The sequence below is a fragment of the Piliocolobus tephrosceles genome, chromosome 1 (genome assembly GCF_002776525.5).
Source record: "Piliocolobus tephrosceles isolate RC106 chromosome 1, ASM277652v3, whole genome shotgun sequence".
Taxonomy (NCBI): Eukaryota; Metazoa; Chordata; class Mammalia; order Primates; family Cercopithecidae; genus Piliocolobus; species Piliocolobus tephrosceles.
The window spans coordinates 183,529,225-183,552,455 of NC_045434.1; the positions used below are offsets into that span (position 1 = coordinate 183,529,225).

Genomic DNA, 23,231 nt, shown 5'->3' on the forward strand with positions numbered 1-23,231 from the left:
ATGACAAAAATGGTAAATTTTATGTTATGTGTATTTCACCACAATTTTGTCATTTCACCACACCTCTGCCTCTGCCCTCCCCACAGCTGCCTTTGAGGCTTTCCCTATACTCACTCACGGTCACTGCCAACCCAGGTGGAGTTTCCTTTGTCAGACAAAGCTGCCCAGCTGTGGCTGCAGTTTCAGTGGCTTCCTTTCATTTTAGCCGTGAGGGCTTTAGGAACCAAATCACCCTGGGGTTGCACGTAGGCTTTCTCTCATGAACCGACTGAGACTGGTTGGTAAGGCCTTTCTGGGACCCCAGGTTTAGAACTATTATAGAATGCTTCTGAATTTCAGTAGGTAAAAACCGGGATCCTTTATCAATGTCTACTTCAGGCAGTATGTGATGTGTTTTCAGGCTCTGATCTAGTCAGTCCTCTTGTTTTCCAGAAAAGACTGCAAGGCTCAGAGAGGTGGGATGACTTTCCCAAGGTCACATCATAGTCACTGGGCCAGGATGAGGCTCCCCTGAACCTCGTGGCACCTACTTTTTTCCCCCACACTTGATGTCCTATAAAGGAATTGGCCAACCGTGGCTGCCTGTGGAGTGTGACTTCAGGGGCATTAGGCAGTTCCTAATGTAACCCTTTTAGTTCCCACTGATGCACTGATCCCTCAGCTTCCTTTTCACAAACTGTATTTGTCAAGAGTTCTTCAGAGGCCGGGCATGGTGGCTCAAGCCTGTAATCCCAGCACTTTGGGAGGCCGAGACGGGCGGATCACGAGGTCAGGAGTTCGAGACCATCCTGGCTAACACGGTGAAACCCCATCTCTACTAAAAAATACAAAAAAAAAGCTAGCCGGGCGAGGTGGCTGGCGCCTGTAGTCCCAGCTACTCGGGAGGCTGAGGCAGGAGAATGGCGTAAACCCGGGAGGTGGAGCTTGCAGTGAGCTGAGATCCGGCCACTGCACTCCAGCCCGGGTGACAGAGCGAGACTCCGTCTCAAAAAAAAAAAGAGTTCTTCAGAAAAACAGAATCAGTAGGTGTGTGTGTCCTGGGGGAAGAGAGATTAATATTTATTTTAAGGAATTAGCTCAAATGATTATGGAGACTTGGCAGGTTCAAAATCTTCAGGGAAGGCTGGCAGGCTGGAGGCCCAGGGAAGACTTGCCGTTCAAGTCCAAAGGTAGAGTTCTGCTGGCAGAATTCCCTTCCCTAACAGAGGACAGTCTTTTCTCTAGCAAGGCCTTCAACTGACTAGACAAGGCTCACCCATAGTATGGTGGGAAATCGGCTTTACTCAAAGACTATTGATTTAATTATTAGTGTAAACCGTACCCTCACAAAAACACCTTGGGTCATGTTTAAGCAAATGTCTGCATAGCATAGCCTAGCTAAGTTGACACATAAAATTAACCATTGCAGGGACCAAGCCTCTTATGGCTCAGATAAAGGTAAGGCTAAGGTGTAAGCGTCCCAGGAGATGCTGTGGTCAAGTCTGTTTCGGTTGAAAGGGCACAGTTCTAATTTTTTTCACAGGATTTTATTGTGAGACTGCTTGCAACTGGGAAGTCTTCGGATCTGAGGCATCTGTATCTGCTTTTTCTGCTTCTCCCTCCTGTTATCCTTCCGGCCTATGAGTTGTCTTGTGTTCCAATCAGCTGTGTGTGTGTCTTTTCCAGGTGAATGGGGAAGAATGAGATAAGCTCTTGTGGTACAAATCACAATTGCCTAGATAGTGAGTGCTATGGAGGAGGGTGGTTTGCCATAGGAGGCTCATGGAGCAGGTGCTGAGACACCTGCCTCTCACAGAAAGACCAATTTTTAAATTAAAAATTTTCAAATAAACTTTTAGATAAAATAGAAAGTTCCTGTATGCTCCTCACCCAGTTTCTCCCATTGTTTATATCCTACATTTCCATAGTACATTGCATTGTTTTTCTTTTTTTTCAAACCCAGGATAATCTCTGTATATAGTACATTTCCATAGTGTGTGTGTGTGTGTGTGTGTGTGTGTGTGTATGTATTTTTTTTTAATTTGAGACGGAGTTGCTCTGTCACCCAGCCTGGAGTGCCAGTGGCGTGATCTCAGCTCACTGCAACCTCCGCCTGTCAGGGTCAAGCGATTCTCCTGACTCAGCCTCCCAAGTAGCTGTGATTACAGGTATGCATCACCATGCCTGGCTAGTTTTTTTTTTTTTTTTGTATTTTTAGTAGAGACGTGGTTTCGGTAGAGACGTAGTTTCGCCATGTTGGCCAGGCTGGTCTTGAACTCCTGACCTCAGATGATCCGCCTGCCTCAGCCTCCCAAAGGGCTGGGATTATAGGCATGAGCCACTGTGCCTGGCCCTATAGTACATTTGTCAAAACTAAGAAAGTGCCATTGGCATATTCCTAACTAAACTCCAGATTTATCTGGAATTTTACCAGTTTCTCCATTAATGGCCTCTTTCTGTTCCTCTGGTACCCACTGCATTTAGCTCTCATGTCTCCCAGGCTCCTCTGATCTATGTATGGCAGCTTCTCAGTCTGTTTTTCATGACTCTGATAGTCTTGAGGGGGACTGGCTAGGGATCCTGTAGAATGTCCCCTAGCTGGGGTTTGACTGATGCTTTTCTCGTGATTTAACTGGAGTTATGAGTTTGGGAGAAGAATACCAGGGAGCTGAAGGGCCCTTCCCATCACATAGCCTCAGAAAGTTGAGGACATCACATGGCATCACTGGGGCATTCACCTCCATCCCTTAGTTAAGGGAGGGTTTGCCAGGTCTCTCCCCTTGCAAGTGACTATTTTTCCCTTTCCCTGCTCTGTTATTCGGAAGCCAGCACTGACCTACTTTCATAGGAAGTTGTAAATGAAAGATCAGTTGGTGTGACGATGAGGGCAGTGGGTATTTAAGAGTGAGAGGGCAGTAGAGAACGTAGTGCCAGAGAGCAGGGGGTCCAAGAGCAGGGCCAAAGGGGTTCAGAAAGTCTTCCTTACAATGTGAGCTAGCACTGCTCCCAACCATCGGAGGAAGTGGGGTATGGTGGAAACCATCACAGCAGGGGATGGTGAAGAAGTGTATTTCATGTCATCTTCTGGCTCTATGGTGTGGCCCACTTGAGAGCTGAATCATCTGAAACAGTTACTGCCCATGGGCCTGAATGGGGCCCCTCTCTGGAGACGGTGTGGTTAACACTCATGTCTGCTCCCTCCGTCAGCTGGCAGTGTTTATTTACTATGCTGTGTGGAAGCCTCAGAAACAGTGGATCACCTTGGACACAGGCATCTTGGAGAGTCCCTTTATCTACAGTCCTGAGAAGAGGGAGGAAGCCTGGAGGTTTATCTCATACATGCTGGTACATGCTGGGTAAGCAATGACAGTTAAGCCCCTGGTATCAGAGTTGATTATATCGTTGTAACCTCTAACATTTGTTGAGTGCTTTATTATTGATAAGGCACTTTCATGTCCATAATCTTCACAGCAACCCTAAGGAGTAGCTATTGCTTCCGCTGTTTTATGTCTGAGGCTTGGAAGATGTAGTCATGAAGGCTGAGGTGGGCAGATCACATGAGGTCAGGAATTCGCGACCAGCCTGGCCGATATAGTGAAACCCCATCTCTATTAAAAATAAAAAAATTATCCAGGCATGGTGGTGCATACCTGTAGTCCCAGGAGGCTGAGGTGGGAGAATTGCTTGAACCTGGGAGGCAGAGGTTGCAGTGAGCCAAGATCGTGCCACTGTACTCCAGGCTGGGGGACAAGAGCAAGACTCCATCTCAAAAAAAAAAAAAAAAAAAGGTGTAGTCACTTGCTCCAAGTCACACAGCTAAGTTGCAGGGCTAGGACCTCAGCACACTAGTGCTAACTCTAAGGCCAGTATATCTTTTTTTTTTTTTTTTTTTGAGATGGAGTCTCACTCTTGTCGCTGTGCTTGAGTGCAGTGGGGTGATCTCTGCTCACTGCAACCTCCGCCTCCTGGGTTCAAGCGATTCTTCTGCCTCAGCCTCCTGAGTAGCTGGGATTACAGGCACCCGCCACCAGGCCAGGCTAATTTTTATACTTTTAGTAGAGATGGGGTTTCACCATGTTGGCTAGGCTAGTCTCAAACTCTGACCTCAGGTGATCCATCTGCCTTGGCCTCCCAAAGTGCTGGGATTACAGGCATGAGCCACTGTGCCCATAAGGCCAGTATACTTTATATTGCATTATAACTGCCCAATATTAGTATTTATTTAGGAATATTAATGAGAAGAGACAAAATCATTGCAAAACCAAAAGCATGTTCCCCTAGTTGTCTAATGTTGTTAAATATACTCTTTAGGCTATGAAAATGGTGGTGCTGAGTCACCAGTCTCCTCCTCCACCACCATACATCAAACAAAATTTAGCTCATGGCCGGGCACAGTGGCTCACGCCTGTAATCCCAGCACTTTGGGAGGCCAAGGCGGGTAGATCACCTGAGGTCAGGAGTTCGAGACCAGCCTGACCAATATGATAAAACCCCATCTATACTAAAAATATAAAAACTAGCTGAGTGTGGTGGTGTGTGCTTGTAATCCCAGCTACTCAGGAGGCTGAGACAGGAAAATTGCTTGAACCCAGGAGGTGGAGGTTGCAGTGAGCTGAGATCACGCCACTGCACTCTAGGGTAGGTGATACAGTGAGACTCTCTGTCAAAAATAAAATAAAATAAATTTAGTTCATGAACATATTGATGAGTGTATGATACTGTTATCTATCTGGAATAATACTGGTAATAGGAGATACAGTGACCACCATTTAGTTTTGCCTATAGTTTCTTTTCTTTTTTCTTTTTTGAGATGGAGTCTAGCTTTGTCACCAGGCTGGAGTGCGGTGGTGCAATCTCGGCTCACTGCAACATCTGGCTTCCTGGTTTAAGCCATTCTCCTGCCTCAGCCTCCTGAGTAGCTGGGATTACAGGCACGTGCCACCAGGCCCAGCTAATTTTTGTATTTTTAGTAGAGACGAGATTTCACCATGTTGGCCAGGATGGTCTCAATCTCCTGACCTTGTGATCCGCCTGCCTCAGCCTCCCAAAGTGCTGGGATTACAGGTGTGAGCCACTGCACCCAGCCGCCTATAGTTTGTTAAATGCTGATGGCCTTTCATGAACTCACTCAGCATCCGTGATCCACCATGCCCACTGCAGACAGCGGGCAGCTCCCTGTTGCCCCACCTATCCGGTGAACTCTTGTGGCCTCAAGTGGGGCCAACCTTGTCTATGCAGTTTACCCAGCCCTGTACTTGAAAACGACTTGTAGCTGGGGTGTGGTGGTGTGTGCCTGCAGTTCCAGCTACTTGGGAGGCTGACAAGGGAGGATTGCTTTGAGTCCAGGAGTCTGAGACCAGCCTGGGCAACATAGAGAGTGTCTCTACAAAAAAATAAAACTTAAAAATAAAAAAATAAAATAAAATAGAGGCTGGGCGCAGTGGCTCATGCCTGTAATCCCAGCACTTTGGGAGGCTGAGGTGGGCAGATCACAAGGTCAGGAGATCAAGACCATCTTGGCTAACACAGTGAAACCCTGTCTCTACTAAAAATACAAAAAAATTAGCCAGGCGTGGTGGTGGGCGCCTGTAGTCCCAGCTACTTGGGATGCTGAGGCAGGAGAATGGCGTGAACCCAGGAGGCAGAGGTCGCAGTGAACCGAGATCATGCCACTGCACTCCAGCCTGGGTGACAGCACGAGACTCCGTCTCAAAAATAAATAAATGATAAAATAAAAATTAAATAAATAAATAAATTAATTAATAAATAGGATGACACTTTGGCTTAGTGGCTAAATAGGCATCAGGACACATGGCTCAGAGGCTTGACAAATCAGGGGCAAAATCACCAATTGCTCAGTTTCCATTTAATGAGTATATCCTGAGCAAACATGGCTCCTGCACACAAGGACTTTAAGATGATAAGAGGGAACATGTCAGTTAAATAGCTATGTAAGGCAGTACAGTATTATAGTATATAGTAGGCTGGGTACAATAGACCTCATAAGGTTGTTGTGATTAAATGAGACAATGGCTATAATTTTCACTGTGCCTAACACATAGTAAGGCACTTAAAAAAATTTGCCGCCAGAAGCAGTGGCTCACACCTATAATCCCAGCACTTTTGGAGGCTGAGGTGGGTGGATTGCTTGAGCCCAGGAGTTCAAAACCAGCCTGGGTGACATGGTGAAACCCCCATCTCTACAAAAAGAAAAAAAAGAAAGAAAATTAGATGGACACAGGGTGTGTGCCTGTAGTCCCGGCTACTGGGGAGGCTGAGGTAGGACTATTAAGGAATCCTCAGGCACAGGAGACGGAAATGTAGTGAGTCAAAGTCGAGACACTGCCCTCTAGCTTAGGTGAAGGGAGTGAAACCCTATCCCAAAAAAAAAAAAAAAAAAAAAAAAGAAAAAGGCCAGGTACGGTGGCTCGCACCTGTAATCCCAGCACTTTGGGAGGCTGAGGTGGGTGGATCACGAGGTCAGGAGTTCGAGACCAGCCTGGCCAATATGGTGAAACCTCGTCTCCACTAAAAATACAAAAATTAGCTGGGCGTAGTGGCGCACGGGCAGAGGTTGCAGTGAGTTGGGATTGTGCCACTGCACTCCAGCCTGGTGACAGAGCACACTCTGCCTGAAAAATTTTTTTTTTTTATTTTTGCAAGGCTGTGTAGGACATATCATGTATAGGATTATATAAATTAGGAATGTTTTGGATGCAAGTACCAAAAATATCTAACAGGGCCTTAAACAGAGGTTATTTTTTTCCCATATAAGACGCCCAGAGAGGCCAGGCATGGTGGCTCATGCCTGTAATCCCAGCACTTTCCCAGGCCAAAGTGGGTGGATCACCTGAGGTCAGGAATTCAAGACCAACTTGGCCAGCGTGGTGAAACGCTGTCTCTACTTGAAATACAAAAATCGGCCAGGCGCGGTGGCTCATGCCTATAATCCCAGCACTTTGGGAGGCTGAGGTGGGTGGACCACTGAGGTCAGGAGTTCGAGACCAGCCTGACCAACATGGTGAAACCTCATCTCTACTAAAAACACAAAAATTAGGCCGGGCACGGTGGCTCACTACTGTAATCCCAGCCTTTGGGAGGCCAAGGCAGGCAGATCATCTGAGGTCAGGAGTTCGAGACCAGCCTGACCAACATGGAGAAACCGTGTCTCTATTAAAAATGCAAAATTAGCTGGGTGTGGTAGCACATGCCTGTAATCACAGCTACTCAGGAGGCTGGGGCAGGAGAATTGCTTGAACTTAGGAGGCAGAGGTTGCAGTGAGCCATGATCATGCCATTGCACTCCAGCCTGGGCAACAAGAGATAAACTCCGTCTCAAAAAAAAAAAAAAAAAAAAGAAAAGAAAAAAAATAAACTGGGCATGGTTGCGGGCACCTGTAATCTCAGCTATTAGGGAGGCTGAAGCAGGAGAATCGCTTGAACCTGGGAGGTAGAGGTTGCAGTGAGCCAAGATCATGCCATTGCACTCCAGCTTGGGCAACAAGAGATAAACTCCGTCTCAAAAAAAGAAAAGAAAAAAAAATTAGCCAGGAGTGGTGGCATATGCCTGTAATCCCAGCTACTTGGGAGGCTGAGGCATGAGAATTACTTGAACCATTGAGGCAGAGGTTGTGGTGAGCAGAGATTGCACCACTGCACTCCTGGCTCGGAGACACAGCAAAACTGTCACACACACACACACATGCACGCACAGAAAAAAGAAAAAGAAAAAAAGAGTTGTCTGCTAAGAAAAATTAGAAAATGGAATTCTAGTTAAGCAAATCCTTAACTAGAGAAAACACATGAAAGTCTGTTCATCTCCCAGGGAATTAACGGCTTGGTTTAGTCATAATATGTGACAACTGTTGTTTGTCTCTGCAGAGTTCAGCACATCTTGGGGAATCTTTGTATGCAGCTTGTTTTGGGTATTCCGTTGGAAATGGTCCACAAAGGCCTCCGTGTGGGGCTGGTGTACCTGGCAGGAGTGATTGCAGGTCAGTGTTCTGAGGTAACACAGAATCAATACCTCTGGGCTCTTAGGATTACAAGCAAAGGAAAACACACTTATAGTAGGCTTCTTTAAGTCAAGATTTATTGCACTCCTCGTATGTGCTAGGGAATGCACTAAACCTTAGAGATCATTGAATTAGAGATACTATCAGCAAGCAACGACAAGTCATTGTGCCTGTCCTCAGGTATCTCACACTAAAGACAGGGTTTTGCATAATTCAAATTGCAAGTATGCCAGGCGCTCCCACCTGTAATCCCAGCACTTTGGGAGGCTGAGAAGGGTGGATCACTTGAGGCCAGGAGTTCGAGACCAGCCTGGCCAATATGGTGAAACCCTGTTTCTACCAAAAATACAAAAATTAGCTAGGCGTGGTGGCTCACCCCTGTAATCCCAGCTACTCAGGGGGCTGAGGCACCAGAATTGCTTGAACCTAGCGGGTGGAGATTGCAATGAGCCAAGATTGTGCCACTGCACTCCACACTCCAGCCTGGGCAACAGAGCGAGACTCTGTCTCAAAAAGAAAAAAAAGAAAAGGAATAAAGAAAACTGCAAGTAGTTTGGTGTATAGGTACGTATTTGAGTAAAGGCCTAAAGCCAGATCATGAAGGCCCTTATATGTCAGACTAATGATTTTGAGAAATAGCATGATCAGATTTGCATTTAAGAAAGACAACTTTAAGAGAATGTAGAGAATAACCAAAGGGGCTCTAAGACTGGGTAGGTACAAGCAGCATATATTAGTGATCTCTAAAACTGGGTACGCCTAAGCTGATCCATTATGACATGGGAAGAAAATATTAGAACTCCCATCCATCCGTTTGTTTATTTATTGGAAGCATTTTTTAAATTAAACTTTTAATTTTGAGATAATTGTAGATTTACATGCAGTTGTTAGAAATAATGCCTAGAGGTCTTATGTACCCTTTAAACCAGCGATCCTCAATGGTGACATCTTGCAAAACATTAGTACTGTATCACAACTAGGACACCCACATTGATATAGTCAGGGTGCAAAACATTTTCAAACCATATGGATCCCTCATGATGCCTTTTTATAGCTATACCGTTTTCTGTCCCACCCTCCTTTACCTCTGGCAACTACTAATCTGTTCTCCATTTCCATAATTTTGTCATCTGAAGAATATTGTATAAATGGAATAATCCAGTATATACCCTTGAGGGATTGATTTTCTTCACTCAGCATAATTCTCCGGGGATTCATCTAGGTTGTTGTATATGTCAATAGTTTATTGCTTTTTATTGCCCAGTATTCATTCCATCAAATGGGTATAGCATCGCTTGTTTAACCATTCACTCAATGAAGGTCATCTGCGTTGTTTTCAGCTTTTGGCTATTAGGAATAACACCACTCTAAACACCTGTGTATACGTTTTTATGAACATAAGTATGGGGTTTTGTGAACAGAGTTTTCATTCTCTAAGATAAATGTCCAAAGGCACAGTTGTTGGATCATATGATAGTGGCATGTTTTATTTTTAAATTTTATTTTATTTTATTTTATTTATTTATTTTGAGATAGAGTCTCGCCCTGTCACCCAGGCTGGAGTGCAATGGCGTGATCTCGGCTCACTGCAACCTCTGCTTCCCAGGTTCAAACGATCCTCCTGCCTCAGCCTCCCGAGTAGCTGGGATTACAGGTGCGCGCCACTACACCCAGCTAACTTTTGTATTTTTAGTAGAGATGGGGTTTCACCATGTTGGCCAGGCTGGTCTCGAACTCCTGACCTTGTGATCCGCCCACCTCGGACTCCCAAAGTGCTGGGATTACAGGTGAATTTTTGAAGAGAATTCTTTAGACATTAAACATTTAAAGAATATTTTCTAGAATGTCTCTCCCATTTTACATTCACCCTAGCAATGCCTAAATTATTCACATTCAGCATTTGATGTTGTCATGATTTGTTATTTTACTTGTGTTCGTGATATGGAAGAGGGGAAGGGAAGTGCTGGGTAGGGGAGGGCATAGTGCCTGGCTAGGGCTCCACCTCCAGGCCGGTGCCCACAGACCTACATGAGGACAGACATTTTTGTTTTCCTGTCCAAATGTTGCATTCCCCAATACCACCCTGACTTGCCATGCACCCATCCTGTGCCTATAAAAACCCTGAGACCCTACCTGGCAGACACACAAGTGGCTGGATGTGGAGAGGAACTCATCGACAGAAGATGACAGGACAGACGCCAGCAGGCCAGCAGACCACTGACCAGCAGAAGGATGTGGAGTTTGGCTGGGGCAGTCAGAGGAGATCCCGGGCTGCCAAGTGGCCTAACTTCAGGGGAAAACCATCTCCCTTCTGGCCCCCCATCTGCTGAGAGCTACTGCCACTCAATAAAACCTTGCATTCATTCTCCAAGCCCACACGTGATCCATCCAATTCTTCCCGTGCACCAAGGCAAGAACCCTGGGATTACAGAAAGCTCTCTGACCTGGAAATAAGGCAGAAGTAAATTGAGCTGACTAACAGAAGCCACCTACGGACGCCTAAACTAAAAGAGTACCCTGTAACATGTGCCCACTGGGGCTTCAGCTGTAAATTCAACCCTAGATACTGCCATGGGGTCAGAGCCCCACAGCCTGCCCATCTGAATACACCCCCAGAGGTCTGAGCAGCGGGGCACTGAAGAAGCAAACCACACCCCCATCGCACGCCCTGTAAGGAGAACGAGGGAAATTTTCCCATTTCACTCCTAAGTGGGTAGTGATATCTGATCATGGTCTTTTTTTTGTTTTGTTTTGTTTTGTTTTGAGACGGAGTTTCACTCTTGTTGCCCAGGCTGGAGTGCAGTGGTGCCATCTCATCTCACAGCAACCTCCACCTCCCGGGTTCAAGTGATTCCCCTGCCTCAGCCTCCCAAGTAGGTGGGATTACAGGCGTGCACCACCATGCCTGGCTAATTTTGTATTTTTAGTAGAGACGAGGTTTGTCCATGTTGGTCAGGCTGGTCTCAAACTCCTGACCTCAGGTGATCCGCCTGCCTTGGCCTCCCAAAGTGCTGGGGTTAACAGGCGTGAGCCACCGCGCCCAGCTGATCATGGTCTTAATTTGCATTTCCCTAACGGCTAATGATGTTGAATATCTTTTTTGTTTTTGTTTTTGTTTTTTCAAATTTGGAGGGACATTCTGAGAGGCATTGTTGAATATCTTTTTATGTGCTTATCTGTCATCTATCTTCTTTAGTGAAATGTCTCTTCATGTTTTTTGCCCATTTTCTGACTTTTTTTTTAACTGTTGAATTGTGAGGGTTGTGTGTATATTCTAGATGCTAGCCCCTAGCTGAATATGTAGTTTATAAATATTTTCACCCAGTCTGTAGCTTGTCTTTTTATCCTCTTACCAACGTCTTTCAGAGAACATGAATTTTAAATTTTCATGAAGTCTAACATCAATTTTTCCATTTATGAATGGTGCTTTTGGGGTTATGTCTTAAAAACTTTTCACTGAACCTTAAGTCCTGAAGATTTTTTCCAATGTTATCTTCTAAAAGTTACAGTTTTATGCTTTACATTTATTTATTTGTTTGTTCACTTTTAGAGACAGGGTCTTACTTGGTTGCCTAGGCCAGAATGTAGTGGCGCCATCATAGGTTACTGCAGCCTGCAGCCTCGAACTCCTGTGCTCAAGTGATCCTCCGGCTTTGGCCTCCTAAAGTGTAGGGATTACAGGCATGAGCCACTGCACCAGGCCTTATGCTTTACTTTTTTGTTCTTTAATTTTATTTATTTATTTATTTGTTTTGAGACAGAGTTCCACTCTTGTCACCCAGGCTGGAGTGCAATAGCGTGATCTCGGCTCACTGCAACCTTCACCTCCCAGGTTCAAGCAATTCTCCAGCCTCAGCCTCCTGAGTAGCTGGGATTACAGGTGCCCACCAACACGCCTGGCTAATTTTTGTATTTTTAGTGGAGACGGGGTTTTGCCATGTTGGCCAGGCTAGTCTCAAACTCCTGACCTCAGGTAATCTGCCCGCCTTGGCCTCCCAAAGTGCTGGGATTACAGGCGTGAGTGACCATGCCTGGCCTTTACTTTTAAATATGCAACCCATTTTGAGTTTGAGGTCTGTTTTGTTTGTTTGGCCTGAAGATATCCAGTTATGCTAGAACAATTCCTTGAAAGGACTTTTTCCTCCTTCATTGAATTGCTTTTGCACCATTATAAAAAAATCAGTTGCCTGTAGTTATGTGGGGGCTATTCTGGGTTCTTTTTATCCTATCAATCTCTATGTCTATCCCTCCACTAAAACTACATAGGCTTGCTTACTATAGCTATATAATAAGTTTTGAAATCAGAATGATTCCTCCCACTTTATTCTTTAATTCCTTTGCCTTTCCATATAAGCATTAGAATAATTCTGTTTATAGCTATAGAAATTCTTGTTGGAATTTTGATAGGAATTGCCTTAAATCTGTACATCAATGGGGGAGAACTGATATATTTTCTATATTGAGTGTTTCAATCTATGAAGAGTGTCTTTTATTTATATCTCCTAAATGGTGTTGTATTTTAAATTTCAGTGTCCATATGTTCATTGCTAGTATACAGAAACACAATTGATTTGTGCATATTCTTTTTTTTTTTGAGATGGAGTCTTGCTCTGTCGCCCAGGCTGGAGTGCAGTGGTGTGATCTCTGCTCACTGCAAGCTCTGCCCCCCGGAATCACGCCATTCTCCTGCCTCAGCCTCCCGAGTAGCTGGGACTACAGGCACCTGCCACCACGCCTGGCTAATTTTTTGTATTTTTAGTAGAGACAGGGTTTCACTGTGTTAGCCAGGATGGTCTTGATCTCCTGACCCATGATCCGCCCGCCTTGGTCTCCCAAAGTGTTGGGATTATAGGCGTGAGCCACCACACCCAGCCTGTGCATGTTATTCTTATACCTTGCAACCTTGCTGAACTCACTTAGTAGTAGGGTTTTTGTTTTGTTTTAGATTCCTTGGGATTTTTCATGTCATCTGCAAATCATCATGTCATCTATAAATAGGGACAATTTATTTCTTCCTTTCCAGTCTGTTTCTTTTTCTTGCCTTATTGTGTTGGCTAGCACTTCAAGCACTATGCTGATTAAGAGTGAAGAGAACAGATGTTCTTGCCCTGTTTCCAAACTTAGGCAGAAAGCAATTAGTCTTTTGCCACAAAGTGTAATGTTAGCTGTAAGTTTGTTTTTTTGGGGGTTGGAGTCTAACACTGTTGCCCGAGCTGGAGTGCAATGGAGTGATCTCAGCTCACTGCAACCTCTGCCTCCTGGATTCAAGCGATTCTCCTGCTTCAGACTCCCAAGTAGCTGGGATTACAGGTGCCTGCCACCATGCCTGGCTAATTTTTTGTATTTTTAGTAGAGACAGGGTTTCATTATGTTCACCAGGCTGGTCTCAAACTCCTGACCTCATGATCCGCCTGCCTTGGCCTCCCAAAGTGCTGGAATTAGAGGCGTGAGCAACCATGCCCGGCCTGAGCCACTGTGCTCAGTCGTTTTTGTTTCTTTTATCTTGAGACAGAGTCTCTGTCACCCAGGCTGGAGTGAAGTGGCATGATCTCGGCTCACTGCAACCTCCACCTCCCAGGTTCAAGCAATTCTTGTGCCTCAGCCTCCGAGTACTTGGGATTACAGGCATGCAGTACCACACCCAGCTAATGTTTTTTGTATTTTTAGTAGAGACAGAGTTTCACTATGTTAGTCAGACTGGTCTCGAACTCCTGACCTCGTGATTCACCCACCTTGGCCTCCCAAAGTGCTGGGATTACAGGCGTGAGCCACCACGCCCAGCCTGTATCAAATAATTTTTGCCTAACACAAAATCACCAAGATTTCTTCTATGTTCTTTCCTAGAAGTTTTATTTTAGGCTTTCCATTTAGGTGTATCGTCTGGTTTTTTTTTTTTTTTTTTTTTTTTGCAAGGAAAGGACTGAAGTCATGTGGATGTCTGTTCTAATAGCATTTGTTGAAAAGACAGTCCTTTCTCCTTTGAATTGCTTTAGTATCTGTGTTGAAAATACGAATTGTTTTTGTATCTTTGTTGGAGTTGTTGTTTGTATATATGAGTGTGTTAATCTCTGGAGGTTCTATTCTGTTCCACTTATGTATTTGTATATCTTTACACCAATACCACATATCTTGGTTCCTGTAGTTTTCATGACTTGAAAGTCATGAAATCAGGAAGGGCTACCACTCCAACTTTACTCTTTTTCACAATTTTTTTGGCTATTCTAAATCCTTTGCATTTCCATATAACTTAGTTTGTCAGTTTCTAAAAAAAATCTGCTGGGATTTGGATTGCATTGAATCTATAGATCAACTTGGGGAAAACTGACATTTTAACAATATTGAGTCTTCCAACCCATGTTGAACAAAGTATACCTTTCTATTTATTTAGGTCTTTCAAAATTCCTCTCAGCATGTTTTTTAGTTTTCAGTGTTTATGTCTTGCAGAGCTTTTGGTCAGATTTATCTCTATATATGTCATATTTTTGATGTATTAGAAATGGTAATGTTTTTAAAATTTCTATTTCTCGGCCAGGCGTGGTGGCTCATGCCTGTAATCCCAGCACTTTGGGAGGCCGAGGCAGGTGGATCGCCTGAGGTCAGGAGTTTGAGACCAGCCTGGCCAACATAGTGAAACCCCGTCTCTACTAAAACGACAAAAATTAGCTGGGTGTGGTGGCACATACCTGTAATCCCAGCTACTTAGGAGGCTGAGGTAGGAGAATGGCTTGAACCCAGGAGGTGGAGGTTGCAGTGAGCTGAGATAGTGCCATCACTCTAGCCTGGGCGACAAGAGTGAAACTCTATCTCAAAAAAAAAATAAGTAAATAAATAAAAATAAAAAAAATTTCTGTTTCTCATACTTCATTGTTACCACATGAAAATATAATTTTTTGGGTATATTTTGCATCTAGATCTTGTGTCTTCCAACTTTGCTAAACTCACTTATTACTTCTAGAAGCTTTTTGTAGATTCCATTAGATTTTCTACATAGATTATTATGTTGTCTGTACTTGCTAATTTCCCTTTTGATGTTTTCTTTGACACATGGGTTATTTAAAATGCGTTATTTAGTTTTCAAATATTTGTGTATTTTTTCCAAAGATGTTCTATAGTTGATATCTAGTTTAACTGTGTTTAGAGGCTGGGCATGGTGGCTCACGCCTGTAATCCCAGCACTTTGGGAGGCTGAGGTGGGCAGATCACTTGAGCCCAGGAGTTCAAGACCAGCCTGGGCAACATGGTTAAACCCCATCTTTTAAAAAAAACAAAGGTCAGGTGCGGTAGCTCACGCCTGTAATCCCAGCACTTTGGGAGGCTGAAGTGAGCGGATCATCAGGTCAGAAGTTCGAGACCAGCCTGACCAACATGGTGAAACCCCGTCTCTATTAAAAATACAAAAAAATTAGCAAGGTGGTGGTGCACACCTGTAATCCAAGCTACTCAGGAGGCTAAGGCAGGAGAATCGCTTGAACCCGGGAGGCAGAGGTTACAGTGAGCTGAGATTGTGCCACTGTACTCCAGCTTGGGTGAAAGAGCGAGACTCCATCTCATTAATAATAATAATAATAATAATAATAATAAAAACTAAAAAAATTAAAAAATTAAAAAAAACAAAAACAAAAATTAGCTTGGTGGTGCACACCTACAGTCCCAGCTATTCGGGAGGCTGAAGTAGGAAAATCACCTGAGCCTGGGAAGTTGAGGCTTCAGTGAGCTGTGATCACGCCACTGCACTCCAGCCTGGGCTTCAGAGCAAGATTCCGTCTAAAAATAAAAAAAAGAAAAAAACTGTGGTTAGTGAACAAACTTTGTATGACTTGAATCCTTTTAAATGTTTTAAGATTTGTTTTATGGTCCAGAATGTGGCCTATGTTGGTAAGTGTTCTTTGTACATTTGAAAATAATGTGTGATCTGTTGTTGGGTAGAATATTGTATAAATGTCAGGTCCGTTTGGTTGATTATGTTGTCTTCTGATTTTCTGTCTACTTTTTCTATAAATTATTGAGAGAGGAGTATTGAAATCTCTGATTATAGTAATGCATTTGTCTGTTTCTCCTGTGGTTCTATCAGTTTTTGCTTTATTTATTTATTTATTTTTATTTTTTGAGATGGAGTCTCGCTCTGTCACCCAGGTTAGAGTGCAGTGGTGCGATCTCGGCTTACTGCAGCCTCCACTGGGTTCAAGCTATTCTCCTGCCTCAGTCTCCCGAGTAGCTGGGACTACAGGCATGTGCCAGCATACCTGGCTAATTTTTGTATTTTTAGTAGGGACAGCGTTTTATCATGCTGGCCAGGCTGGTCTCAAACTCCTGACCTCAGGTGATCCACTGGCCTCGGCCTCCCAAAGTGCTGGGATTATAAGCATAAGCCACCATGCCCGGCCCATTTATTTATTTATTTATTTTATTTTTAAATTTCTCCTCTCCTCTCTTCTCTTCTCCTCTCCTCTCCTCTCCTCTCCTCTCCTCTCCTCTCCTCTCCTCTCTTTTCTTCTCCTCTCCTCTCTCTTCTTCTCTCTCTCTCTCTCTACCCCCACCCCTCTTTCTTTCTTTCGACAGAGTCTTGCTCTGTTGTCCAGGCTGGAGTGCAATGGCATGATCTTGGTTCACTGCAACCTCTGCCTCCTGGGTTCAAGCATTTCTCCTGTCTCAGCCTCCAGAGTAGCTGGGATTACAGGCGCCTGCCACCAAGCCCAGCTAATTTTTGTATTTTTAGTAGGGACGGGGTTGCACCATGTTGGCGAGGCCTGACCTCAGGAGATCTGCCTGCCTTGGCCTCCCAAAGTGCTGGGATTACAGGTGTGAGCCACTGTACCTGACAATACACCTGATAATTTTTGATTGGATGCTAGACATTTTGTCTAGTTGGATGGTGCATATTTTTGTGTTCCTATACTTTTTAAATTTATATATATATATATATATTTATTTATTTAGAGATGGCGTCTTGCTCTGTCACCCAGATTGGAGTGCAGTGGTGTGATCTTGGCTCACTGCAGCCTCTGCCTCCTGGGTTCAAGCGATTCTCTTGCCTCAGCCTCCCAAGTAGCTGGGACTACAGATGTGTGCCACCACTGCCTGGTTAATTTTTGTATTTTTAGTAGAGACAGGGTTTGCTATGTTGGTCAGGCTGGTCTTGAACTCCTGACCTTAAGTGATCTGCCTGCCTTTACCTCCCAAAGTGCTGGGATTACAGGCATGAGCCACTGTGCACGGCCAATACTTTTTATTTTTAATTTGTGTGGTGGCACAGTCTTGGCTCACTGTAACCTCTGTCTTCCAGGTTCAAGTGATTCTTTTATTTATTTATTTATTTTGAGACAGAGTCTAACTCTTGTCACCCGGGCTGGAGTGCAGTGGTGGATCTCGGTTCACTGCAACCTCTGCCTCCCAGGCTCAAGCAATTCTCCCGCCTCATTCTCCCAAGTAACTGGGATTACAGGCGTGCACCACCATGCTCAGCTAATTTTTGTGTTTTTAGTGGAGATGGGGTTTCACCATGTTGGCCAGGCTGGTCTCAAACTCCTGACCTTAATGATCCACCTGCTTTGGCCTCTCAAAGTGCTGGGATGACAGGCGTGAGCCACTGCACTCGGCCCAAGAGGTTCTTGTGTCTCAGCCTCCCGAGTAGCTAGGATTACAGGTGCACACCACCATGCCTGGCTAATTTTTGTATTTTTAGTAGAGAAGGGGTTTCACCATGTTGGTCAGGCTGCTTTTGAACTCCTGACCTCAAGTGATCTACCCGCCTTGGCCTTCCAAAGTGCTGGGATTACAGGCATGAACCACCGTGCTAGGCCATAAATACTTTTTAGATTTGTTTTGTAACTCAGTTATGTTACTTGGAAGCAGTTTGATTCTTTTCGATAAGAAGGTAATTATTCCTACCACTGGACCCTTTTGTGTATTCTACGCAACACCCATTAATTATGGCATTTTCCAGTACACATCCCCACATTGCTTGGAGGAAAGAACCTAGAGAAAAGTCGCAGGGCAGAAAAGCAGTGGAGGGCAGCCCTGGATTTGGCTTATCAGTCCTTGGGGCCCTCCTGCCCCAGGAAGGGCAGTGAGGACCATGGTGTTGCCGCCATCATTATCACCCTGGCCATGAGCTTGCAGGACTGGGGCAGACCCAGAGGAGGACTGGAAGGGCCAGAGTCAGCCAGGAACACAGCAGCTCAGCTCTCGGCTGTTGGCAGGTGGCCTTGATGGCTTTTCAAAGGCAATCACTCCACCCAGGACAAAGCTCATTTTTCTCTGGGGCAGAACACATTGGTTCATTTGTTCAGTTCATTAATTCAACCAGTCTGTTTCTAAGGGAAACCTGGCTGTGGCCAGTCCTGCCCCCATGTCCCTAGGTGCCCAGTGTTCCCAAGGGACCTGAATTCCAATCCCAGTTAGGAGTTCAAGGGTCAGCATCCCTGTGCCCCAGATGCCTGTTAGGGAGGACAGTAAAGGCTGAGTACTCTTGGGCTCACCAAACACCAGCATTGAGAAACCACCCCCCATCTTCCCTAGGTATGGTGACCTTGTAGGACAGTTCATGCTGTTGGGGTGGCCAGGGTAAGGTGGCCATGGGGGCAGGGGACCAAGGTCTGCCCCACCTTTGACCTTAGTGACATGCCCCTGATTGCCTGGCCCCCCTCTGGCTGTCGCCTGAGTCCCTTCTCTGCGGGTGTCTGGGCCTTGCTGCACTTCCTTTGTATGCTAACTTCATACTGATCACACTTGATTTTCCTACTGTGATTTCCCTTCTTTCCAATTTTTTCATCAAGTTAAAAATTCTGTATCAAGGGCAGTTTCCTACATTACCTCAAATCCTGTTCAGAACAAGGATCATTCCTAGAAGTCAGAAAGGAGGGAAAACAAGCTTAGCCACAGAACACTACTCCATACTTGAGCTTCTGTTTCAAGGGAAGTGAGTAACTGGTGGTGGAGCCCTGCCCCTCTGCAGCGTGTGGTTTGGTCCTGACACATTTTAAGACTGAGGTGTAACTTACGTGTCATAAAATGCCCAGACTTATGATGTGTGGAAACAAGAGTTTTCCAGTACAGATAGTTACTTAGCCTCTCTGGTGCTGTGTAAGCAACAGGTAGTCTTCCCACTTCATTTTTGGTGGTTCTTTCCTTGGCTTGGGTAATGTCCTTGCATGCTCCTTTCTGGAGTTTTCTGTATGCAGCTTTCTGCTCTCTGGTACCCTGTCTTGTAAACTCTAGCAGTCCAGATCTATCTGGACTCTAAACTTCATCTCATCAACTTAAAGTTTGCTGAGATCTGCCTGGGTTCCTGCTTCGTGCACTGTATTCTGTAATCTCCCTCAAGGTAGTACCTGGGCAATCAGCTAACTCATTTATTAATAACTGATTCCCTGTCTCTAAGGGTTTACTGGTTTTGTTTTCTGATGTGTAGTATCTTGAAGACCATTCTTTCATATATGTTGTCCAGTGCTTTTGGCTTTTTCAAGTGAGACAGCAAATCCTATTCTTGTTACTTTATCATGGTCAGAAGTAGACATTTGTATCTATTTTAAAAATAAATTTCTCATATGATTATGATACAATCACCCCAGCCCTAGTCTATAGGTTAGCATTTGAGAATCATTGCTCTAAGTTGCTCTGGACTAATTCTTTTTTTTTTTTTTTTTGAAACAGAGTCTCATTCTGTCACCAGGTTGGAGTGCAGTGGTGCAATCTCGGCTCCCTGCAACCTCTGCCTTCTGAGTTCAAGTGATTCTCGTACCTCAGACTCTCCAGTAGTTGGAATTACAGGCACGTGCCACCACAACCAGCTAACTTTTTTTTTTTTTTGAGATGGAGTCTCGCTCTGTTGCCCAGGCTGGAGTGCAGTGGCACGTTCTCAGCTCACTGCAAGCTCTGCCTCCCAGGTTCACACCATTCTCCTGCCTTAGCCTCCTGAATAGCTGGGACTACAGGCGCCCGCCACCACACCCAGCTAACTTTTTGTATTTTTAGTAGAGATGGGGTTTCACCATGTTAGCCAGGATGGTCTCCATCTCCTGACCTTGTGATCCGCCCGCCTCAGCCTCCCAAAGTGCTGGGATTACAGGTGTGAGCCACCGCGCATGGCCCTGTATTTTTTTTTCTTTTTCAATTTTTTTGAGACGGAGTCTCACTCTTGTTGCCCAGGCTGGAGTGCAGTGGCGTGATCTCAGCTCACTGCAACCTCCACCTCCAGGGTTCATGCTATTCTCCTGCCTCAGCCTCCCAAATAGCTGGGATTACAGGTGCCTGCCACCACGCCCTGCTAATTTTTTATTTTTAGTAGAGACGGGATTTTGCCATGTTGCCCAGGCTGGTCTCGAACTCCTGAGCTCAGGCGATCCACCTGCCATGGCCTCCCAAAGTGCTGGGATTACAGGCGTGAGCCACCACGCCCGGCCTACTGGACTACTTCTCACTGATCTTCAGTCTTCCATATACCTGTTTCTATGCCATTGCTTGTACAGTTCTCCAAGTCCTGAATATCTCCTTCTCTTTTGTTTTTCTGATCCAATCCTTTTGTATGTGGGGATGAGCGGGGAGGTCTTCCTCTGTCACCCAGGCTGGAGTGCAGTGGCACGTTCATAGCTCACTGCAGCCTCAATCTCCTGGGCTCAAGTGATCCTATCAGCTCAGCCTCTTGAGTAGCAAGGACCACAGGCGTGTACCACTATGTTTGGCTAATATTTTTCTTATATTTTTGGAGACGGGTCTCACTCTGTAGCCCAGGTTGGTCTCAGACCCCTGACTTCTTGGTTTCAAGCAATCCTCCTGCCTGGGCCTCCCAAAGCGCTGAGATTACAGGAGTGAGCCGCCATGTCTGGCCAATCTTAAAGATTCTTCAAAGTTTAATCAAAATGTTATCTCCTCCTCCTCAGAGTAGCAAGGACTCCAGCCTTCTGCCTAGAAAATCACTCTTTCCTAAGTGCTTCTACAATAAATTTATTTTTGTCATAGTAGTTGTTATATTTTGCACTTTATAATAGTTGTTTGTTTGTCTTTTTGTAAAGTTACTAAGGACAGACACTTTTTCTTGCACAAAGTAGGTATTGTATTGTATCATACACTAAGGAAATGAAAGACGGCCTTGAAAGGAATAGACCAAGTAATAGAACCAAGCAGTGTAGAGAGAATATTTTAGTCTTTGCATAAGGTGGTTTGTAAAGCCTTGTTTTGGTCCAGCAAATCTAGGATTAGTTTAGCAAATAGGATTCATCTTGCTTGGGGCATCTAATTGGATGGTATGTTGAGAAGGATTCTGAGGGCACATTATGGCTCATTGAGAAAGACAGCCATTAGATAGTAACATGTTGGATTGTCTCAGGTGTTTTGACTAAACATAGGATATTTTGCAATAATATTAGGTTGAGGCAAAAATAATTGCAGTTCTTGCCCTTAAAAGTAATGGCAAAACCGCAATTACTTTTGCGCCAACTGAATAGCTAACAAATATATAATACACATCAGGCAGTATTCTAAGCATGAAACATACATCAACTCATTTACTTACCCTGACAATCCATTGAGGTAAGTTCTGTTAATAGCCCCATTCTGCAGGTAGGGAAACTGAGACACAGAGAAGTTAACTAACTTCCTCAAATTACACTGCTGGTAATTCTGGCTTCAGACAATTCTCCATTGTTACTGTTATGTTGCTGTTCTAACGAACATTCAATGTTTTCAGAAACACTGTGGTAGTTAGCATATGCAGTTATACTTCTATGGTATGAAAGGGACAAAATAGATTTGTTGCTTGCTGATATTAATAGGCCAAATTTCCCAAATGTCTACCTTAGATTAGAAAGATTTATCTTTCCTGATCCATATAGTCATGTCTGATCCTTTGTGTTTTATTTTTTTAGGGTCCCTTGCCAGCTCCATCTTTGACCCACTCAGATATCTTGTGGGAGCTTCAGGAGGAGTCTATGCTCTGATGGGAGGCTATTTTATGAATGTTCTGGTGGTAAGAACCACGGGGATGGAGTCCACAGGTCTCTTAAAAAAACAGAAAACAGTAACTGTTCTTTGGTTTAATGAATCTTCATTTATCAATATTTACTGAGCACTAATTTTTCTGAGAATTGTATGGCAATGCCATTTTGTTTCCTTCCTTTTCTTTCTTTTTTTTCTGAGATAAGAGTCTTGCGCCATTGCCCAGGCTGGAATGCAGTAGTGTGATACTGGCTCACTGCACTTCTGCCTCCCAGACTCAAGCAATCCTCCCACCTCAGCCTCCTGAATAGCTGGGACTACAGGTGTGGGCCACCGTGCCTGACTAATGTTTTTATTGTTTGTAGAGCCAGGGTTTCGGCATGTTGCCCAGGCTGGTTTCGAACTCCTAGGCTCAAGCGATCCGCCCACGTTGGCCTCCCAAAGTGCTGGGATTACAGGCGTGAGCCGCCGCACCTAGTTTCCTTTCATATTTTATCATTTTTTTTTTCTGATTTCGAAAGTAATGAGTACTACATAACATTTTAAATAAAAAAGTAGAAAGTGAAGGTCCTCAATATAGTATCTGTTAACAGTTGGGTGGGTGCTGAAAGACATTGTTGACAGTTTCATATTTCTTTTTCAGCCCGTTTTATTTTTATTTTTTTAAAGGAAACCAAGTTTATTAAGCAAGTAAAGGAATAAAAGAACAACTACTTCATAGGCAGAGCAGCCCAGACCTTTTTCTACATGTATTAAAAATCCTATCAAGGTTAATCTTATAACAGTGACATCACCCTTATATTGTTCTGCATTTTATCACAGAGCATCCTGACCATCTACCCATGTCAGTGCTTAGAAATCCTCCCAGCTTAGCAGCTGCTCCCTAGCATCCTCTATATAGATGCACCATGATTTATTTAATGAATCGCTCATTGAAAAAAATTTGGGGTGATTCCTGCTTTTCATGTTTACAAGTAACGCTGTAAGAAATACTCTTGGCTGGGTGTGGTGGCTGACACCTGTAATCATAACACTGTGGGAGGCCGAGGTGGGTGAATCATGAAGTCAAGAGATCGAGGCCATCCTGGCCAACATGGTGAAACCCCATCTCTACTAAAAATACAAAAATTAGCTGGGTGTGGTGGCGTGTGCCTGTAGTCCTAGCTACTTGAGATGCTGAGGCAGAAGAATGGCTTGAACCTGGGAGGTGGAGGTTGCAGTGAGCTGAGATCACGCTACTGCACTCCAGCCTGGCAACAAAATGAGACTCTGTCTCAAAAAAAAAAAAAAAAAAAAAAAAAAAAA

General features: G+C 44.5%; 1 protein-coding gene across 1 annotated transcript in view; it reads left to right on the plus strand.

The window, feature by feature from the left end:
• Positions 1-23,231, plus strand: part of RHBDL2 (rhomboid like 2) — a 43,999-nt gene that overhangs the window by 11,003 nt on the left and 9,765 nt on the right. Inside the window, exons 2-4 of the mRNA XM_026455759.2 lie at positions 3,149-3,335; positions 7,861-7,973; positions 21,857-21,957. Of these exons, the coding sequence (XP_026311544.1) occupies positions 3,149-3,335; positions 7,861-7,973; positions 21,857-21,957 (401 nt within the window). The remainder of the gene's footprint in view (positions 1-3,148; positions 3,336-7,860; positions 7,974-21,856; positions 21,958-23,231) is intronic.